At 57.2% G+C, this 18,001-nt stretch overlaps 2 protein-coding genes and 1 long non-coding RNA gene across 17 annotated transcripts in view; 2 read left to right on the top strand and 1 right to left on the bottom strand.

Annotated features, from left to right (window-relative positions):
• Nucleotides 1–1,927, top strand: part of LOC114483986 (uncharacterized) — a 13,997-nt gene extending 12,070 nt beyond the window's left edge. Inside the window, exon 5 of the long non-coding RNA XR_008615613.1 lies at nucleotides 1,624–1,927. This is a non-coding gene — a long non-coding RNA (uncharacterized lncRNA). The remainder of the gene's footprint in view (nucleotides 1–1,623) is intronic.
• PLA2G15 (phospholipase A2 group XV) overlaps nucleotides 1–5,238 on the bottom strand; it is a 15,344-nt gene extending 10,106 nt beyond the window's left edge. For 2 of the 4 annotated variants that reach the window (XM_028477667.2, XM_028477668.2), the window contains exons 1-2: nucleotides 4,763–5,116; nucleotides 1,117–1,273 (exon numbers count right to left, since the gene is read on the bottom strand). In XM_028477667.2, coding sequence (XP_028333468.1) covers nucleotides 1,117–1,273; nucleotides 4,763–4,877 — 272 coding nt within the window. In that variant the 5' untranslated portion in view covers nucleotides 4,878–5,116. The other 2 variants (XM_028477666.2, XM_007122521.3) reach the window with 2 other exon arrangements.
• ESRP2 (epithelial splicing regulatory protein 2) lies at nucleotides 4,786–17,884 on the top strand. Of its 12 annotated transcripts, none has more exons than XM_007122522.4 (15): nucleotides 11,353–11,699; nucleotides 11,788–11,916; nucleotides 13,422–13,535; nucleotides 13,651–13,765; nucleotides 14,106–14,204; nucleotides 14,427–14,481; nucleotides 14,548–14,658; nucleotides 14,734–14,866; nucleotides 14,945–14,987; nucleotides 15,149–15,450; nucleotides 15,566–15,778; nucleotides 15,885–16,083; nucleotides 16,234–16,420; nucleotides 16,737–16,902; nucleotides 16,978–17,884. In XM_007122522.4, the coding sequence occupies exons 1-15, from the start codon at nucleotides 11,502–11,504 to the stop codon at nucleotides 17,065–17,067; spliced, it is 2,154 nt and encodes a 717-aa protein (XP_007122584.1). In that variant the 5' UTR covers nucleotides 11,353–11,501; the 3' UTR covers nucleotides 17,068–17,884. The 12 variants fall into 12 exon arrangements, with proteins under 12 accessions (XP_028333465.1, XP_028333459.1, XP_028333461.1 ...); XM_024124841.3 differs by having other exon boundaries at nucleotides 11,355–11,699; nucleotides 14,551–14,658; XM_055079356.1 differs by lacking the exon at nucleotides 16,234–16,420 and having other exon boundaries at nucleotides 11,197–11,699.
• Nucleotides 17,885–18,001: the final 117 nt, after the last annotated feature.

The following is an 18,001-nucleotide window of genomic DNA, read 5'->3' as shown; positions in this document are numbered from 1 at the left end:
GTAATCCCACTACTGGGCATATACCCTGAGAAAACCATAATTCAAAGAGAGTCATGTACCAAAATGTTCATTGCAGCTCTATTTACAATAGCCAGGACATGGAAGCAACCTAAGTGTCCATCAACAGATGAATGGATAAAGAAGATGTGGCACATATATACAATGGAATATTACACAGCCATAAAAAGAAATGAAACTGAGTTATTGGTAGTGAGGTGGATGGACCTGGAGTCTGTCATACAGAGTGAAGTAAGTCAGAAGGAGAAAAACAAATACCGTATGCTAACACACATATACATGGAATCTAAGAAAAAAAAATATCATGAACAGACTAGGGGTAGGACGGGAATAAAACACAGACCTACTAGAGCATGGACTTGAGGATATGGGGAGGAGGAAGGGTAAGCTGTGACGAAGTGAGGAAGTGAGAGAGTGGCACGGACATATATACACTACCAAACATAGGGTGGATAGCTAGTGGGAAGCAGCCGCATGGCACAGGGAGATCAGCTAGGTGGTTTGTGACCACCTAGAGGGGTGGGATAGGGAGGGTGGGAGGGAGGGAAGAGATATGGGAACATATGTATATGTATAATTGATTCACTTTGTTGTAAAGCAGAAACTAACACACCATTGTAAAGCAATTATACTCCAATAAGATTTTTAAAAAAAAAAAAAGGAAGCAGGCTTGGGCTTTAAAGAGTGAACGGGAGGGAGTTTATCAGGCAAAGGGTATAAAGGGTGATTCCAGGCTGAAAGAACAGCAAGTGGAAAGGAATCCCCAGGCAGCTGGAGGGGGCAGGTGTGGCCAAGTCAGAGGCAAGGGAAAGGGTGGGGGCTAAGTCGAGGCTGTGAATAGGGGCTGGAGCATAGAAACCACAAATAGGGCCTGAGGCACTCACTGGAGAGGGTAGGGACAGGAGCAGCAGGAAAGGGAAGAAAGTTCTGTCTGGGAGAGTGCCAAGGTGGTGTGGACCAGACAGAGGAAATGGGAAGGGAGAGAGGTCAGTGACCGTGAGCCTGAGACCTCGAGGCGCAGATGAGATAGAAATGGGCTCTGGAGGCATCTCTAGACCGGGTCAGCGAGCAGCGCCCCACCTGTGCCCCAGCCCCCACCTGATATTGTCAATCCAGCAGTCAATGATGACAGGCAGCAGCAGTTCCAGGTTCAGCCAGAGTGTGAAGTAGCTGTCTGTCCTCTTGGAGCAGAGGTAGTGCACGACTGTCGGCTTGTCCAGCTTTGCCTCCAGCTGGTTGCCCAAATCACCGGGCACTGAAGGGGTACACAGAGCATGAATGAGACCCTGGGCCTGGCAGGCTGTAAACCCAAAGGCCTTCTACCCATGGCTGTCCCAGGCTGCAGAGTAGGTGATACCTGTGGGGCTCCTAGGCACAAAAGCCTTTCTGTGTTCCCCATTTCTTTGATTACAGAAAATAGGCTTCATTCAGCCTCCATGACCTTCCCTGAGTTCCAAATGGCAGATTCATGCAGTTGCTAATTAGGGAAGGGAGGGGATGCAAGACAAAGGAGAAAGAGTCAAAAAGAAACCATAGTGCAGCCTTGGGGCAAGGTCCTGGTTCCCCATCAAGGGATACACACAACATCTTTGAGCTGTTTTGCAGACACTGAAACCCCCACCAGATGGGAGAAGTCAATGGTTAGCGGGTTAACGATGGTATGCTGCCCACAAGCAAGCAGACCCCAGACACAGTGGAACCAGAAGGTTGATGATGTTGATTCCCACTCACCTCACCACCAACCAATCAGAAGAATGTCACACCCTCTTGAACCATTACTATCAAACTTCTCACTACCCTCGCCAAGTTGGGACACACAGTTTTGAGGGCATTAGCCCACTGTGGCCCCCTTTGCCTGGCAAAGCAATAAAGCTATTCCTCTCTACTTCACCCAAAACTCCGTCTCCGAGATTTAATTCAGTGTCGGGGTACAGACGGTGGTTTCAGCTTCATAGGCAGGGTCTTGTATACTCTGAAAGGAGGATTGGGAAACAGGACAGAGCACTGGGCCACTTAACCAGCCAAAAATAAATCCAAAGAAGGCACTCCAGGATAGGCTCTGGAGGGGGGCAATGAACAGAAACAGTTGAGAGAAGCAGGCACCTGCCAGCCTACTGAGGTCCTCAGGGCTTGCTAAAGGCCAGAGCCCAGATGCTAAACCCTGCTAAAGGTTCCAGAGTGCACCTCACCTGGAGGGCCCTAGCATCTTGGCTCACCTGTGTTGGAAATGGCTCTCTCGAAGCAACATACCATTCCAGCCACAGCCCAATGGGGGTGGGTGTGACCAGGCTCCAAGGATGACTTCACTCTACTTATTCAGTCTTATACAGAGCCCTGGGGCCCTTGTGACACACATACCCATCCCCCCTTCCCCCCTTGCTTCACTGCCTAACATTCAAGGCCCTTCACAGTCCATTTACTCCCAGTGACTTTTCAGGCCTCACCTACTCCCACATGCCATTCTCCTGACACCTTCCAAACCCCATTTAGGATCCAGTGTTTGGCTCTCGAGGGCATTCACTGGCCTCCAGCTGTGAACACAGCCCTGCAGAGGGCACGCCCTCCTTGTGCACCATCCCACTGTGTCCTCAGGGAAGCCACGGGAGGGAGGTGTGGCACCTGCATTCACCTCCCTTCATGAAGTGGTGCAGAAGTGGGGAGTCCCCAGCATGACAGCCTCTAGATGAGATGCTTGTGGACTAGACAGGGCAGTGAAGAAACCTTGGTCACTGTTTCCACCAGAGAGGAAATAGCTGAAAGAGGAAGTCACCTAATCTGCTCTGCCTGGATACCCTTTGCCTGGCCAGGCTGTGTGGCCTCTAAAAATACCAATGGTCACTTCCTGGGTCCCTCTGTGCCTAGAACTAGATAAGAGCCATCCACATGCCTTTCACCTAAAGTAACACTGGGAAGAATATCCTTATTATGCCTACTTTACAGATAAGGAGACTGAGGCTGGGAGAGGTGGAAATATCTTGCTATAGTCCCTTCCCCCACCCAGGGCCTTCGGTATCCCTTCTCTGGCCTCTGCTTTCTCTACCATCAATTTGAGTCCCACCCACAGAGACTGGTCACCCTTGGATGCTGATCCTCTGATGGCCAAGGTTAGGTCCCTGCTCTGTGCCCAGGAACAGCTTGTCTGCTGCCCACCATGGGGTTTCCCAGGATTAATGCCAATAGCCTCATTCTCTGAGAAGCTGGGCAGGTTACGATTCCAGTTGCTCAGTGCCTCTAGGTACAACCTGAGGCTCCTCTGCTGTGACCTAGGATAACTAAGAACTGAATGAATTAATGAGTGCATTTAGCACCAATACAGGTGAAAAGGCCTAGGCCCAGTCCGGTCAGAGACCACACACTTTCCAATGCCACACCATTCATACTCAGTACTCCTTAGGTACACACAAGGCTCCCTGCAGGCCCCCAAGACAAAGTCCAGATGACCCAACCAGTCACGAGCCCTGCACCATTTACTCCTTCCCCCACTCCATTCCAGAGAGCCTGAACTGCTTAGCTTCCTCCCTCTGATACGTAGTTCCCTCTGCCTGGAACTCTCTCCTGGACTCAGCTCCAGCTGCGTACTCCAGGAAACCTTCCCTGACTGGGTCAGTGGATTCTCTGTGCCTGCCCAGCACAGACCTCACCTCTGGGAATCATCCTGCAAGCTTAGGGAAAGCAAGGCCAAATCTGCCCAAACTCCATGGTGAACCTGGGCCCAGCATTCCCCGGGAACATTTCCTGGCCCAGAGCTCCTGGTGGAGGACCCCTGGGATCACACTGCCTGCCAACCCTACCCTTCTGTGACCTGCATCATCCCCATTAAAATACTCCCAGCAGAAAGAGCATGGGGGTCATGCTGCAGCAGACTCAGTATGTAATGTACACCTCAGCATACCTCTGCTTTTAGGAGCCCTGGATGGCCACCAACACACTAGCTCTTCGTGGGAGTGATGGCCTGAATGAGACACCCAAAGACCCCAAGACAGAGAGGTCTCATCCCTGCCACACCCACCACAAGGAAATACTCCTGGCTCCTGTACAGTTGCCTGGGCCAGCAGCAAGGAGGAGGTAGACAGGGGAGGTTGCCTAGCCCCAACATAGCGTAGTCCAAGTAGATCTGGCAGGAGTAAGGGTACAGTATGACATCTGTTCATAGCCATTGTCTCAACCCCTCCCTCTGTCTACAGCCATCCTCAGATTCCCTTGGGCCTCCTCCCTCAGGCCCAATGCCACATATTTGATAAGTTAGGGGAGTGCCCTGGTGGCAGGTTAGGAGAGCAATCCTTCTCCAAAGAGCTCCCTTTCAGTAATGCCCTCTGAAACGTGTCGGGCTGGAAGGGTGGAGGGAGACAGCGTCCAAGCCAAGCCCAAGTCAACGCTGAGGCCCCTGGGGGCCAACTCCGAAGCCACCCTACCTCCTACCGGCCATCACGAGTGGGGCCAAAGAGCCTCGGTCTTTCCAGATAAAAAATGGGGATGAGGAGAGGCTTGGGAATGAGATTAACAGGCGTACCGATGCGCAAACGGGTGGTAACCCTCCCACTTACCCCCATATTCTATAGGGTAAGGTGACAAGAGTTTGACCACAACAGCGCCCAGCCTAGCAGGAAGTGGACGGGCCGACCCAGGTGACAAGACAATCATACGCTCCCTCACCCCGTGCTTACAGCAGATGCAGACAGCCCCGCCCGCACCCCATCCAGCCGACGCACGAGCGAACGGACACACGACTGGACGCTCGCCTCACCCAGCACCACCGGTGGCGGACGTCCAGCCGGGAGCGCCAGATCTGTGAGCATAAGGAGTAACAGGAGGCCACTCGGGAGCAGGGCGGCGAGGTAAGGGCAGAGGCGGAGGCCCATGGCAGTGACCGCAGCTCCAGGTCCGGGGCGCGGATCCAGCTCTGCGGTCTCGCGCCTAGGCCCGGGCGGCGGCGACGCGCTTAACCCCGCCGCTCGCAGCCTTCACAGAGGCCGGACCAATCAGGATCCGCCTCCTGCAAACAGCCTGCCTATAGGAACTCTCCTTCCCAGTCAGAGCTCGCCGCCCAGCCCCTACTCATCCCTGGCCAACTCCCTTAACCGCGCTGCACGCCGAGCGCATCGATTTACCGAGGCTCAGCCTGGCTTTCGCGCACGCTCTCAGCTGATCAGACCGAGCTCGCGTCTGCTGGGTACCCAGCCCAGCCCTCGGTACCCTGAGTCCACGCAGCGCAGCCCTCATCCCCGATTCCTGGCGCCTCCTTGAAGAGGGATCTAGAATGCGCCGGGCCGAATGGGAATTCAGAGTCCAGTGCTCGCCGCTACTGAACTACCCGGGTCAAAGCAAGAGGAAGAAGGGGAGAAGTGAGTCCCAGGCTGTTCTTGAGCCTGAGGAGACTGACCAGGACCTTTGCGCAACTCCCAAGTCGGTTCTTTGCACCCTGCCCCGAGGGCATCTGGGTTCAAGCTACACTGGCCCAGGGGCCACCTGCTGTCTAACCGGGAAAGGGCCAGGTCAGCGTGTTTTGCTTCCCAGTGAGAGTTCAGTTCGCCTGTTTCAGGGTCTGGAGTGTAGACTCACCTCCCGCCCCCCCCCGCCCCCCCCCTCCCCGCCGCCGACTAAACAGTTTGCTCGCCGGGTTAGGAGAGGGCTTGAGCCTCAATCCTGCGCCAGTCCGTCGGTTAGTTCCCCTGAAGACCGGAAGGGGTGTTGGGACCTCATGTCCCCCCTACCACTCCCACCCCACGGAACCGGGGATCCAGAGAGGACTCAGACTCTCTGTGCATGGAATCGGGGGCGAATAGAGTGGGCAAAGATTTGACAACCAGTAATATTCTGGTACCAGGTGTCACTCTGGAATAGGGTGACCAGCATGTTTGGAGACTGGAGATCTTGATCCTTCACACAACCCCTCCTGAGAGCCAGTCAATACCCTGGTCATCCCTGGCTGGTCCCAAGACCTCTATCCTGCCCCTTCCTTCCTCCCTCCCTTCTTCTCTTCCTTCCTTCCTCCCTCCCTCTCTTCCTTCCTTTCTTCTTCTTGGTCAATGGCTGACCCTTTCCAGCCTCTTTGCAGTGACCCTCAATGAATCTACTCACCATCTTGGCCTGCCCCTCCTATATTCTTTTAGTGAAACACATTCGTGGTTGGAATACCCTCCTCTCTTAAGGTCCAACTATCTCCCACCTCAGACCCTGGCCCAGTGATCCCCTTTCAAAACCCCTGCCTCCCTCACCTCCATCCCAGGCCCCAGCACAGGGGCTGCTGAGGACCAGTCTGGTGCAGGCCCAGTATGGGAGACCATAGATACCCTTCTGCCAGGGCTAGGGACAGGCAGGAGTCCAGAGCCAAGGGTTAAGTGGGGGTAGGGTATGGATCAGGGCAGCCTGCGCTGCCTTGGACTCTGGCCAGTCTGAATGTCTTGTCAGCCCTGCAGCCTCAGATGCCATGGCTCCTCAAAGGGTGGCCCTGTTCTTGGGAGCAGTTCCCTGTTGCCCCACTCCTAAAGGCCCTGAAGATGATAGGACCATGGCCATTGGGGCAGGGGGTGCCAAGGTCTGGTCAGTAATAACCAGTGCTGGCACTATGGAGAGGGGTCAGAGGGTTAGGTTCCCTCATTTTCACCATGACCCTATCATTCACATGATCCCCTGGGCTGCAGACCCCGGGTCATCCCGGACTCAAGATACCTCCTTGAGTCTCAGACCCACAACTAGGTGGTCACCAAGTTTTGCCAGGTCTACCCTCCCAAAGCCACATTACCCTCATCTCCATACTAGCCTCCTTACTGATGTCCTAATTTATGCTTTTATTCCTGTGGCATTAAACATTAAATCAGGCCCCATCACTGTCCACCTAACCCCATTTATGACCCTCCCATTGCATGCATCATATGCATCTCACTCACAGTGAGTGAGGACCCTGGCGGGTATTCTGGTTTCCCCCAACTTCTACTTCCCCAACTCTCTCATCTCCAGCCTCAATGGCTTCCTTGCTGCCTAGGACAGGACATCCTCATTCTCCCTCAGGACTTCTGCACTTGTTGCATGGGGACCACTTTGCAGACCCCACTTTTGGGGACCCAACTGATTTAGGTCTCAGCCCAGACATGATCACTGGCTTTGAAGCAGCTCCTGCCTACCTCCCATTAGAATATAATTGCTGGAAGAGCAAGCCCCTCATTTGTCCTCCTCAGTTACCACCTGCATAATCCCTGGCACACAGCAGGTGCTTAATATATGTTGAATCAATAAGTGATGAACCACCTTCTCTATAACCCTCCCCCTTTCCAAGATAGGGTCCTGGTGCCTGTCAGACCTAGAGAAGAAGATAAAGGACTGAGAGGTCCACAGGTTGGATGTGAATTCTGGGAAAGAGGTAGAGTGTTCCTGTGGAGCAGAACATTCTGAGCAAAGGCTAGAGGTGGGACTGAGGAGCCAGGCCAGTTGTGGTATCTTCCTCAGGTGAGAATCCAGCCAGCAGCCTCTGCCCTCCTCTGTAACTGGGCCCTCTGCAACCACCCCTCTCTCGCCCCAGCTCCAAGCTTCCCTACCTGAACCAGGTGGGTGGCTGGGCTTGGGGCAACCCAATCAACACCAGGGCTTCTAAGCTGGTGTGGTAACCAGAGCTAAGTCTATTTGGAGGCAAATGATTCTCCCTAAAGCTCACAGCTCAGCAGCCTCCTATTCCTCTGCTGCCAGAGCCTCCCTAGAGTCATGAGAGGCCAACACTGACCCAACCATGACAGAACCCTAGGGCAAGGGGCCCAGAACAGGGCCTCTAACCTGGTCTAGGCATCAAGGAAGGCTGCCTGGAAGAAGAATTGTTAGAGATGGGTCTTGATGGATAAGTAGGAGTGTGCCAGGAAAACACAGGGATGATTAGGTAGGTAGGTGGGTGTTCCAGGCAGGGAGCTTAGCATGTGCAGCTGTCTGTAGACCAGAAGAATCACAGCAGTGTAGAGCACAGTGGTGGGTGAAAATGGAACAGAGCAGTTTGAGGGCCCTGATGACCAAGCTTAAAATCCTGGCCTATGTCCAGAGAGCCAGGAGCCTCGAAGAGACTCAAGCGGGAGGTAAGTGGCCTGGGGGGCGGTGTCAAGGGCTTCCCCTTTCATCTGGGGCGTCCTCCGGTCAAGCCTTCCAGTGCCAGCTCCTCCTCCCTGCCCCGCAACACCTGGTTCCGTCTACAGAGTCAGTGCGCCCTCTGGTGGTTACTCAGAGGCTATTCAGCGGCAAAGGCGCGGAGATGCTAACCCCAGGGGAACCTAGTGCGCTTGCTACTCTGGAGGCCTGGGAGGTAAGGAAGGGTCGCAGCTGGCCCAGCTGGGGGCCGCTGGCCGCTGAGGGTGGGGATGGGCCTGGGCCGGCGAGTGTGGATCGCCGCGACTGTGGATCGCCAAGAAAGCACCCAGTTGTCGAATCCTCTTCGACAGCAGAATATTTCCCAGGAGGGAGCGAGAAGGGTGTTTTACACCATTCCTACACGCCCTGGAGGTCCACAAGAAGAGCCACACTCCCCTGGTGAGGAACCCCACCCTGTATCTGCCCAGACTTTCACGTACCTGCGGATGGAGCGCCGGCTGCCTTAGTGGCAGGCTTCCAAGGGCTGAAGTGAGGATGGGATTCCGCTAGCTTGCGGGCAGGCTCGCTGGACCAAGTTCCTTTTTCCTAGGTACCCAGAGTACGGTTTGGGAAAGGACTCTGGGTGTGCCGTTGGAGCCTCGCTGATTCCTCCCGTGTACTGTATCTCTTATTCATTCATTCGTGATTCGTGAACACTAGCTAGTAGCGGTGTGGGGCTGGGGGACATTTATCAGTGAAATACAGAAATCTCAAACTACAGTGGCGACCCCCTGCTAAGGAGGGATGTGCCTTGAGAGGGGAAAATTTGGAGGGAGGGCAGAGGTTAACTAGGGCAAGGGTGTGTTGGGAGGGGAGGAAAGGGCACAGATGAGACTCTAGTGCAAAGGCCCTGTGGCCCCAGGGAAGGTTACTTTCCTTGGATACGGGAAGAGAGCTTAGTCAACCATTCATTCATTCTTGAGCTACTACTATGTGCCTGGCAGGCCCAGTGATAGGCTCTGGGGTTGAGCCTTTCCTGCAGGATCTGATATTCTCGCGGGTGGGTGGATGGTGGGGTAGGGAGACAATAAATGATTTATCTTGTTAGTAGCTGGTTTAGTGCTCGCAGAAAGGAAACATGAGAGCCGGCTGGGGGACAAGAGTGCGGGTTGTTTAGTATTAATGGTGTGATCTGGGAGGACCCATCTGAAGATGAGTAAGGGAGCTCAGCAAAGCAGGGGAACTAACGTTGTTTTAACGAATTTAGTTTTTCAAGAGTCCAAACATCGGGAATTGTCATGTAGGTGGAGGCGCTCGGGCAGGTGCACAGGAGTTTTGGGGGAGCCGCCCCACGCTTGGGGTTACTACCCCGCAGGGACCTGTACACGCATGAATGCCTCTCCAGTGGGAATGCGCTCAGGACGGCACCTCGAGGGGGAGGCTTCCCCGGGAACCCGGCTTTGAGACCCGCGCTGAAGGAAGAATATGGAAGGGCCCAGCGCGAAGGTCTTAAAGGTTGAATAGATGGGGGCGCCAGGAAGGGTGAGATTTAGATCAGGTAGCGCCGGGATGGCCCGGGGCTCTGTCGTCTAGGAGCAGAGCCCAGTCTGGAGCCTGACAAGGGGCAATGCACGCCAGGGAAGTTTTAGGAGAGGCTGGGGTGCTGTTGGGGTGAAGTGCAATTAGCTGCAAGGGCGTGGCGGGGAGGAAGGCTCGATTTAGCCTGGCGCACGCGAGCTCCTGGCTGGGTGGGGGAGGGGCCTTACCTCGCAGTTGCGCCCCGCCCACCGAACAAATATTTGACATTCCAGGCTTATCTAGAGGGTGGTACCCGAAGAGCGCATTTCTTCCTCCCCCCCGGGCCTGATTGGCTTAGCGCCTCCGGGGGTGGGGTCAAGCGGGTTGGCAGTAGGGTGGCGGTCTTACCAAGGACAGCGGAGCGTGAACATTCGCCTACACCGCAAGGTGAAGTGCTGGTCGCTCGAAACCGCTGGGAAACCAGTCTACTTCCCTCTCCCTTCCAGCCGCCGTGTCCCGGGCGCCCTCAGTCTGTTTATCCGCCAAATGGGGACGCGGTGCAGTTTGAATTAGTGGGCAAGGCCTTGGAGGCGCCTCCTCTATGCCGGGCTCTTTCTCTCTCAGTTGTCTGAAAGTCCGAACGTAGCACCCAGCTTGTCCGAAAGCGTGAGGTGCGGCTCCTGCCCCAGTTCCGGCTCGGGCTTGGCAACCCTCTGTGTCTGCTCCTGCCGGGCTGGAGCCCGTTCTTCCCGCCGGATTCTTCTTCACTTGCTCAGTCACATAAACGGGAGAATTCGGGAAAGTCCGGGGCGGCCTGGAAACTCGCCGTAAAGGAGCCTCACCAAGCCCGACAGGGCGAAAGTGTGCTGGGAGCCCTCCACGAAGGGCTGTCCGAAGAAGAGAAGAGATGGAGGATTTGCGGCTCCCTTACGCACATTGCACTTTTGCCTCTAGCCCCCACCGGCCAGCACGCTCACATCTCCAGGCAACAGGCCTGTTGTCAAGGGGGAAGGGCGAAAACAGGCGGCAGGCCTCACGTGGGATAGGGGTGAGGCTCCTTGCCGGGACTATCCGGCTCAGCGTCGCGGAGCCGCTCTCGGGAGCTGGGGCCGGGGATGGGGGAGACGCGCTTCTTCCTTCCCCAGCACCGAGGCCTGCGCACCTCCGGCCGTTCTTTGGCACCGCGGGCACTTCCTGGAGCCAGGCTGAGGCCCAGCCTTCGCACTTGTGTGCACAAACCCTGCCCACTGACCTCTGGTGAATACCCAAATGGGTCTAATGATCTCTTGTGCTTCCTGCCACCCTCCCCCCACCCCAGTCGACCTCTGGCGACTCCCCTACAAGCCTTTGGGTGATACCTGGTAACTCTTACCGACCCCTTTGACCTTGGGTGACTTCTTTTACCCCTCCAGACCGGCCGTCGTGACCCCCACAGCCTCCAGGCTGCCTCCTGGTGATTTTCACAAGTCCAAAGGACCCTTACAGACTAAAAAAGGCCCCTGGTTTTGCACTTTCCTTGGCGGAGGCCCGGTGGGGGAGCGGAAAGGGAAGGGGGTCGCCCCAGAGGTCAGGCAGGGCCCGCTGGGGGAGCGCGAGCCCAGGCCGGCCTTGTGAGTGTGCGCGTGCAGGGATAGAGTCTAGCGGCCCTTCCCCATAGTTCCCGGGGTCCGCCCTCGGTCACGTGGCCGGCGGGGCCGACAGGTAACTCGCCCAGAGAGGGCGGGGGCCGGTAGCCGCCCCGCCCTGCGGGGCGCCTTGGGCGGGTTTCAGCAGCGCCCACTGCGGCAGCGGGGCCGCAGGTGCCGCCCATAACACACGGTGTCCCGCCCAAGCCGATCTGCGTCTGCCGTCGGTCGGTGAGTGCGTGCGCTTCGTCGGTCCGTGTGTGTCTGTCTGGCCGAGCACCCACCCCCTCTGCGGCCATGACTCCGCCGCCACCCCAGCCACCGCCCTCAGGCCCGAACCCCGCCGCAGACTCCGCTGCCGACCCCCGTCCCGGGCCTGGACCCCTGGTCGTACTGTTCGGGGCCACGGCGGGTGCGCTGGGGCAGGACCTGGGTTCCGACGAGACCGACTTAATCCTCCTAGTCTGGCAAGTTGTGGAGCCGCGGAGCCGCCAGGTAGAGTGGAAAGAGGGCGGTGGGATCTCCAGGGAGCTTCAGGATCCGAGGGGCGCAGCGGCTGATCGGTTTTCCCCGCCGCTCGCAGGTGGGGACATTGCATAAGTCACTGGTGCGCGCCGAGGCGGCCGCACTGAGCCCGCAGTGCCGCGAGGCGAGCGGCCTGAGCGCCGACAGCCTGGCGCGGGCCGAGCCGCTGGACAAGGTGCTGCAGCAGGTGAGCGCTGGGGCCGGGGTGAATGGAGGCCGGCTGGGCTGCAGGGACATTTCTCGGCGGGAGAGGCGGCAGGAGGCGAGGCCTGGCGCACCACAACCAACTGGCCGGGGCGGTAGGACGGGTTCCTGTTGTTTGAAACTTTCAGCGACTCCCGCGTGTGCGTGTGTCCGCGTGTGCCGGCCATTCCTAGGGGGTCGTCTTTTCAGACTTTCCAGTGGTCCACTCCTACTGAGGGGGTGGAGATGGAGGCTGCGAGACCCCTCCCAGAGTCCCCGGCATGCGGGAGAGCTAGGCTGAGACGCCTCTGGGGACCTGCCCGGCCAGGTCTCTCAGAACAGCAGCCGGAAGCTGAAAGGGCTGAGGGGCCCAGACTTGGCCATAGGTCACGGTCCCTGCTGCCTGCATCCTCGGCCCACCTACCCGCCAGGGAGACGCTGGAGCAGGGGCGTAGGGCGGTTTCTGCCCAGGAGGCAGGCGCCACCAGGTGTAAGCTGCTCGTCCAGGCCTGTCTCGGCCGGCTGGCCAGGCGTGGGCGCTGTCCGGGCCCCGCCTGGAGGCTACCTGCCTCCTGAGTGCAAAGGCCTGGGGTGCCTCCCGGCCCTGGCTGAAGTGGGAGTCGGTTCCCTTTGCTGTTTTTCTTATCTTCATTACTGGGCTCACCCTATGCCTGACTCTTGAGTGGAATGAGTGAAAGTGCTTTACTGGCACAAGTTCTTTCATCTTCCAACAACTCTGGTGGTTCCTGATGAGGAAACAGGCACAAAGATGTCGAACCTGAGTCTGTTCCAGAAGGACTCCCAAGCTAGCCCGCACTTGAGGAGTGTGCTGGGTTGCCTTGCTCTGCCAGCCTCAGATTGTAAAGCTGGGGTTAGGAGAGGTTCTTGGGCCTGTGGTTTGTGCTTGTACCAGTTCTCCAGCACGGATAGAGGATGGGGGAGGGGCAGGGCAGCTTTCCGCCCCCTCTATGAGCAAACAACTCAGTGCCAGCCGGTCGATAAGATCTGGGTCAAAGCTCATGCTGCCCCTGGCGTCCAGGTGTGGAGCTCTGTCAGTTCTGTCCTTGGAGTTTCTCTGCCCCTCAGTTGGTCAGACCTAGGGGTGGGGCTGCCATTGACCATGAGCAGGCCGGGCCTCAGGCAGGACTGGGCCTCCCCCACCTGAGGGTGGTGCCTGGTCAGGGACAGGTTTAACCTGCTTTGCCCCGCCCTTTCCCACCTGGCTTGTCCTACTCCACCAGGTGTTTGCTCTGGCCCCATTCCAGACTCCTGGAGTGTGTGTGATGGGGGCTTGGGTGATATGTGACTGCTCCCATTTGGCCTGGAGAAGGTAACAGTGGACTGGGGGAGAAGGAGGACACAGAGCCAGGCCCAACAGGCATGGCCACCTCCTCCCCAGGCAGGGTAGGGCTGAACATCTGGCTGAACCAGCTTTGCAGGCCTGCGCCCTCCCTCCCCCTGCCCGCCTAGCTGTGAGTCCCTCTGTCTCTCTCTGCTCCCTATTCCTAGTTCTCACAGCTGGTGAGCGGGGATGTGGCTTTGCTGGGCGGGGGCCCCTACATGCTCTGCACTGATGGGCAGCAGCTGCTGCGACAGGTCCTGCACCCTGAGGCCTCCAGGAAGGTATGCCACCACTGAGGGCACAACAGGGGGTAGGGTTCCTAGGACCCCTCTTGTCACGGGGGTGGGCAGGGCAGCTCAGTTACCCCCATTCATCCCCATTCCCATGTGCCCCCAGAACCTGGTGCTCCCCGACACCTTCTTCTCCTTCTACGACCTCCGCAGAGAGTTCCACGTGCAGCACCCGAGCACCCGCCCTGCCAGGGATCTCACTGTGGCCACCATGGCACAGGGTATCTGTGACCTAGCAGGATTACGGTGGAGGGGCGGCTGTAGGCTGAATGTCTCTGAGTATGTGCATGCTGGTGGGTTGAATGAACACATGCAAGTTTACATTACCTGCTGAGTCCCTGACTGCATGTCTCTGTGCCTGTGCTGGGGCACATTTGGAATGTGGGCATATGTCTACATATGTCTGGGCTGGGGACCTTTAAGGGGATCCATGAGCTGGGCCAAAACAAATGTGTTTGCCAGGATTCTGCATGTGTCTATGTAGGGGACTTGAGCCTCGGTGTGACATGCTGGTTGCCCTCTCATGCTGGGATTTCCTCATTGTTAGTTCTCTGCTCACAGACTTGGGGCTGGAGACAGATGCCACAGAGGACGATTTTGGGGTGTGGGAAGTGAAGACAATGGTAGCTGTCATCCTCCACCTGCTTGATGGACCCAGCGGTAAGGTTCCTCTCACCACCTTTCACCTGCTCTCAGGGCTGGGTGACTGCCTGCCTATTACTTCCTCCAAGTTCCCCTCCCCATTTGTCACCTCTGAGAGACCACAAGGTGAAAGCCCCTTTGTTACCTCCTCATCCCCCTCAACTGTCCTCTTTTTGCAGCGCTTGGTGGGGAGACCCCCCTCCACCAGACCCTGCTGACCCCCATGCCATCTCCTCTCAGGTCAACTGTTTTTGAAGCCCGAAGTGGTAAAGCAGAAATATGAGACAGGGCCTTGGTGAGTGAGGGGGCAGGGTTGGGGGTGGCACCAGCTGGACAGCTCTGACTGAGCCCCGCCCCACAGCAGCAAGGCCGACGTGGTGGACAGCGAGACTGTGGTTCGGGCTCGCGGGCTGCCCTGGCAGTCATCAGACCAGGACGTGGCTAGATTCTTCAAAGGGCTCAATATTGCCAGGTGGGTACAGCAGCATGGGTGGACCCAGGAGGGCAGGCCTACCCAGGAGGCACTAACGCAGCACTGGCTCCGCAGGGGTGGTGTAGCACTGTGCCTCAACGCCCAGGGCCGCAGAAATGGTGAGGCCCTCATCCGTTTTGTGGACAGCGAGCAGCGGGACCTAGCACTGCAGAGACACAAGCACCACATGGGTGTCCGCTATATCGAGGTGGGGCTCTGGGCTTGGGAGCGGAGCAGGGCAGAGCTGAGGTCGGGCAAGCATGAAACTCATGGGCTGTTCCCACAGGTATATAAAGCAACAGGAGAGGAGTTTGTAAAGATCGCAGGGGGTGAGTGTGCTCCCCAAAGCATCTAGATCCCCCTGGTTCTTGATCCATGTCCTGCTTCCCCGACGCCCCTTGCCTTTCTGCTCCCCTGTGTGCTAGGTGTGGGTGGGTATTTGGAAGGGCACAAATGAAGTCAGTAGGTGACTCCCACGCCCCCCACCAAGGCACTTCACTAGAGGTGGCTCGTTTCCTGTCACGGGAAGACCAAGTGATCCTGCGGCTGCGGGGACTGCCCTTCTCGGCTGGGCCAGCAGATGTGCTAGGCTTCCTGGGGCCAGAGTGCCCAGTGACTGGGGGTGCCGATGGGCTGCTCTTTGTGCGCCACCCTGACGGCCGGCCCACTGGTGATGCCTTTGCCCTCTTCGCCTGTGAGGAGCTGGCACAGGCTGCATTACGCAGGCATAAGGGCACGCTGGGTAAGCGATACATTGAACTCTTCCGGAGCACTGCAGCCGAGGTGCAGCAGGTGAGCCACCCAGGGCTCCCCCTACCCCCGTGTGCTTCTCCAGGGTGCCCCTTCCATGCCCTCCTTGGCCCTGCCCTACTTGGCATAACCAGCCTGCTGCTTCCTTCCTTACTAGGTCCTGAACCGCTATGCCTCCAGCCCACTCCTTCCCACACTGACTGCTCCACTGCTGCCCATCCCCTTCCCACTGGCAGCTGGGACCGGGAGAGACTGTGTACGCCTTCGAGGCCTGCCCTACACAGCCACCATCGAAGACATCCTAAGCTTTCTGGGGGAGGCAGCGGCTGACATTCGGCCCCACGGTGTGCATATGGTACTCAACCAGCAGGTAAAGCTGCATCCAGTGGGGTAGCACACTTAGTTACAGAGGGGTGTGTGATTGGGAGGAAGGCATTTTTGCACACCACAGACTGCTTACAAGATGGTGTGCACAGGGCCGGCCATCGGGTGATGCCTTCATCCAGATGACATCAGCAGAGCGGGCCCTAGCTGCTGCTCAGCGTTGCCATAAGAAAGCAATGAAGGAACGCTATGTGGAGGTGGTCCCCTGCTCCACAGAGGAGATGAGCCATGTCCTGATGGGGGGCACCTTGGGCCGCAGTGGCATGTCCCCTCCACCCTGCAAGCTGCCCTGTGAGTGTCCCAGGGGGCTGGGGAAGAAGGAGGCATGTGGGGGCCAGGCTGTTATAACCCTCACTTTCTACGGTGGGGATTCCCTTCTGGCTGCCCCATCCAGGGCAGTGATGGGCTGCCTGCAGATACGCTCTCTACTTCTGCCTCTAGGCCTCTCACCGCCCACCTACGCCACCTTCCAGGCCACCCCAACACTCATTCCCACTGAGACAGCAGCTCTGTATCCCTCTTCAGCACTGCTCCCAGCTGCCAGGGTGCCCGCTGCCCCCACCCCGGTGGCCTACTACCCAGGGCCAGCCACTCAACTCTACATGAACTACACAGCTTACTACCCCAGGTACTCTGCTGCTAAGATTACTTCACAGTCTTGCCCCCTTTTCCTGGTTTGGGGGAGGATCGTGATCCCCTTCCTGGGCCAAATAACTCAAGGTCTGCTGGAACTTCGACTTTACTCTGAGACGACAAGGGAGTGACAGATGTGGGCTGCCCGATGCCATCTACAAACTAGAACAGAGTTGACTCTGTAGAGACAGGGGTATTAGGGAGGAGGAAATGAACCAAACACAAGGCAGAGGCAAGGGAAGAGGCAGGTAGGTCTTGGTCTAGGCCACAGGTGGCACTGCACTACTAAATCCCTGCCTTTCCCACCCTAGCCCCCCAGTCTCCCCCACCACTGTGGGCTACCTCACCACGCCCCCTGCTGCCCTGGCCTCTGCTCCCACCTCAGTGTTGTCCCAGCCAGGAGCGCTGGTCCGTATGCAGGGTGTCCCATACACAGCTGGTATGAAGGATCTGCTCAGCATCTTCCAGGCCTACCAGGTGAGGTGTGGCTGGAGGGCTTGGGAACCTGGCTGAGCCTGGAGCTACCTGCCTAAAAATCTGTCACTTTTGCAGCTAGCCCCTGATGACTACACCAGTCTGGTGCCTGTTGGTGACCCACCTCGCACTGTGCTACAGGCCCCCAAAGAATGGGTGTGTTTGTAGGTGAGGGAGCCAGGAGGTAAGAGCTGGCTGATGTCCTCAGCTAACGGGACTCTCTCTCCTGCATCCAGAGAACCAGCGCCCTCAACCTGGTTGGTAGCTTCTTTCTGGCTTGTCAAAATTCTCAGAAGGCCCCCAGAGCTCAAGCCCCAGCTCCATCCCCCCTACTTATTACTCTGCCTGTCCACCCCAAAGACGATGGCTGGACCCTGAATGCAGGGCTGGGGGTGGAATGGCACTACCCTGCTCCCAGTGGTCTGATCTGGGCCTCTTAAGTAGCAGAGAGCCCTTGTTCTGTTTTGGCTATGGTCCATGCCTACAGATTCCATAGGGCTGATATCCATAGCAGGCTTGCTTTCTTTTTGAAAAATGTAAACCCTGGTGCCTTCAGTGTATGACTCCAGGGGGCTTCTGAGTAAAGATCCCAATGTTCTACCTTCCCCTGTCCCTTCTGGTGGGGGGCAGGGTGGCAGAGAGCGCTGGCCCCAGTTCCCAGGATACTGACCTCTGTGGTCACATTGCCGCCAGGGGTGGTCCCACCTAAGGATGCTAGCCCCCTTCTAGCTTGACACAAAGAATAACAGATGGCAAAAATCACAGGCCGTTTTGATGGACTGTACTGCAATATCCCCAGAGGACAATAGGGGGCAGGAGGCCCGCACACAAAAACTCAGGCTTGACTTTTAAAGGGACTTCTGCCTACTTTTCATGCACACCTTGGGCAGGTCAGTTGTCCTGAACTCAGCAGACACCTTGGAATGTCCTTTGCACCCATTAGAGGGTGCTGAACTGAAGCTTCGGAAGGAATTTGGAACTCTACCCTCTCCTCCGTAAAATAAACAAAGGTTCCCAATCAAGTGGACTTTTTAAAAGCCAAAGTGCCCTTCACTTTGGCATAGAGTGAGGGGCTCCACACCAGCCCCATGCAGAGGAACAC

This window comes from Physeter macrocephalus, chromosome 17, assembly GCF_002837175.3.
Source record: "Physeter macrocephalus isolate SW-GA chromosome 17, ASM283717v5, whole genome shotgun sequence".
Taxonomy (NCBI): domain Eukaryota; kingdom Metazoa; phylum Chordata; class Mammalia; order Artiodactyla; family Physeteridae; genus Physeter; species Physeter macrocephalus.
The sequence above is the reverse complement of the archived record's forward strand: the minus strand, read 5'-3'. Positions and strand labels throughout refer to the sequence as shown.

Coding starts and splice junctions, on each gene's coding strand:
- ESRP2 (XM_028477656.2), top strand. CDS start 11,502: ATGACTCCGCCGCCACCCCAGCCACCGCCCTCAGGCCCGAACCCCGCC. Junction 14,482..14,547: donor AAATATGAGACAGGGCCTTG/GTGAGTGAGGGG, acceptor CCCGCCCCACAG/CAGCAAGGCCGACGTGGTGG. Junction 14,988..15,148: donor GTTTGTAAAGATCGCAGGGG/GTGAGTGTGCTC, acceptor CCCCCCACCAAG/GCACTTCACTAGAGGTGGCT.